General features: G+C 35.5%; 1 protein-coding gene across 1 annotated transcript; it reads left to right on the top strand.

The window, feature by feature from the left end:
• The first annotated feature begins 961 nt into the window (after positions 1 to 961).
• Positions 962 to 1,537, top strand: LOC149226272 (protein S40-6-like). The gene has a single exon (XM_089380158.1). The coding sequence runs from the start codon at positions 965 to 967 to the stop codon at positions 1,535 to 1,537; it is 573 nt and encodes a 190-aa protein (XP_089236284.1). The 5' UTR covers positions 962 to 964.
• The last annotated feature ends 706 nt before the right edge of the window (positions 1,538 to 2,243 follow it).

The following is a 2,243-nucleotide window of genomic DNA, read 5'->3' as shown; positions in this document are numbered from 1 at the left end:
TCATTACCAATGAGACGTCTATTTTAGACATCAAACTCATAATTCATCCAAATTCGTGTTCGATTTCGATTGGGATTTGAACTGCTTCATTTTGAACGGGTTATGGCATTTTGGATTATATGCGCATTTTTATCTCATTATTTTTCGGATATTAAATTTTTTGGGTAGATTCATATTTAAGTGTCGAAATTTCAGTCGAATTTAGATCGAAAGGTTACCAAAAGCACAAGCAACTCGATTGACGTTATCCAGATCATCAAAATTCTTATAGAATAAATAGCGTGACATATACAAAAGCATCTTACAGAATAAATAGCGTGACATATACAAAAGCATCTTACAGAAGCTAATCAAGGAAAAATGGTAAAACAATTTGGTATTCAATAATATACTTGTCAGTGTGGTTTTCTTGTCGACGATTGGCACAATTTCTATGGATGGGATTTATTTATATTTCTGAATGAAATTGTAAGTTCTAGAAATATTTTAAAATCTGATGAATGGAAGTTATTTCACTCTTATCCCAAAAGTTTCTAGAATATTGCTAAAATTCAGGATCGAATTAACTTCTAACAACTTCTAACCTCCCCTAAAAAGCCAAATCTCAGCAATAGTAAATTTTGAGTTTTGAATTCAACTTCATTTTACTACAAGTAATCAATTAGGGTTATGATCTCTAGAACTTATAAAGGGGGTGCTGTTGGTGTTAAATCGGGAGTAACCGATAAGGCAGTGTTGAAATTACATCACTTTTAGGAGTTGGGTGGGCTTGTATGCGGTGATCAAGAGTTGGGTTAGTGCAATTTTGGTAAAAATTTTGTGAATAAGCGGTGTGTGGAGCCAAAAGGCTTAGAATTGGATCAATCTGATCGGCCTCATATAGAATCTTTGCAATCGACTTGTTGGGTTTTTGAATAAAAGCATAGCAGAAAGCTCTTGGGTGGTCGTGGAAGGGAGAAAATCGATGCTGGGGACGCTTAAGGAAGATAATCATATTTACAAGTTCTTTGAGTTTCAAGAATCTGTTGGGATGGAGAAATCTGAAAGAATGGAAGAGTTTAACGAGGATGATATATGGGGAAGTATTAATGCAGAGACCTCCGAGCAGGTTGGTTTTAAGGAAAATGGTTGTAATAGTGTTGCAGTATGTAGATCGATGGGAAAGGAGGTAAATGATAACAATAGCAGGAGATCAATAAAGATTTATGGGAAGGAATCAAATAATGAAGAGAATAATAAGACGAGAATGAGGTACAGGTCTTCTACACCAGTGAATATCCCGGATTGGTGTCAGATGTCATGGGAGGAAAAGAACAATGAGAATTGCTGGAGTACACTTCATGGGTTGGATGACGATGATAGCACTGATGATGAAGATGGAGGAGGGGATTGTGAGGGACCTATGATCCCACCTCATGAAGTCATTGCGAGGCAGCTTGCTCGGAGTGGAGTAACTTCGTTCTCTGTATATGAAGGCGTTGGAAGGACTCTCAAAACCAGGAATGCGGTCTGGACGATTACTGGTTTTATTGACTGAAATATATTCAATCAATCTCAAACGAACGCGTTTTAGATATACGATATAGGGTTACAATAAATTTGTGAAACTTGGAATGAATTCCCCGATTCTTGGGTGTTGGAATTGTAAACCACTCTACAATTGATATCAATACATCATGGAGTTGTCGTCTAATTATTATAAGTTTTGACTATTTATTTTGGGAATTTCATAATTTTTATTAAATTTTGATCTTTGGTCATTTAAAATCCTGGAAGAATACAGTATCTCTATGCCATCCATAATTTCTACCTTCTATGGAATCTGTAATTTCTATTCTGCTGATTGTAGTTACTAGTTTCAAACGTTTTTCCACCCTCCGGATCCTAGTTACTGGTTTGAAACCTTTACCAACATCTACCGATTTTGATGTAACTGAAAACCTCTTCACAAAATAATCTTTTAAAACGATAGCAACACAGGTTTGAAACCTTTACCAACATCTACCGATTTTGATGTAACTGAAAACCTCTTCACAAAATAATCTTTTAAAACGATAGCAACACAGTGTTGGGTTTTTGAGTTTTTAAGATAAAATGATTGTCAATATTCAGCGACGTAGCTACATGGTGTTAGTGCTTTCAATTTTTATTAATGACATTTAAAGTTACAGTTTGCTTTAAACCTCCAGTTATTTCTGGCGTAATTTAGAGTGCCACTGCCAAGATTGTTCCGCTGGTTTAAT

The sequence above is a fragment of the Pinus tabuliformis genome, chromosome J, assembly GCF_031772625.1.
Source record: "Pinus tabuliformis cultivar Carrire ecotype Pingquan chromosome J, CPIR1, whole genome shotgun sequence".
Classification (NCBI taxonomy): Eukaryota; Viridiplantae; Streptophyta; class Pinopsida; order Pinales; family Pinaceae; genus Pinus; species Pinus tabuliformis.
This window is presented reverse-complemented; position numbering and strand designations above follow the sequence as displayed.

Coding starts and splice junctions, on each gene's coding strand:
- LOC149226272 (XM_089380158.1), top strand. CDS start 965: ATGCTGGGGACGCTTAAGGAAGATAATCATATTTACAAGTTCTTTGAG.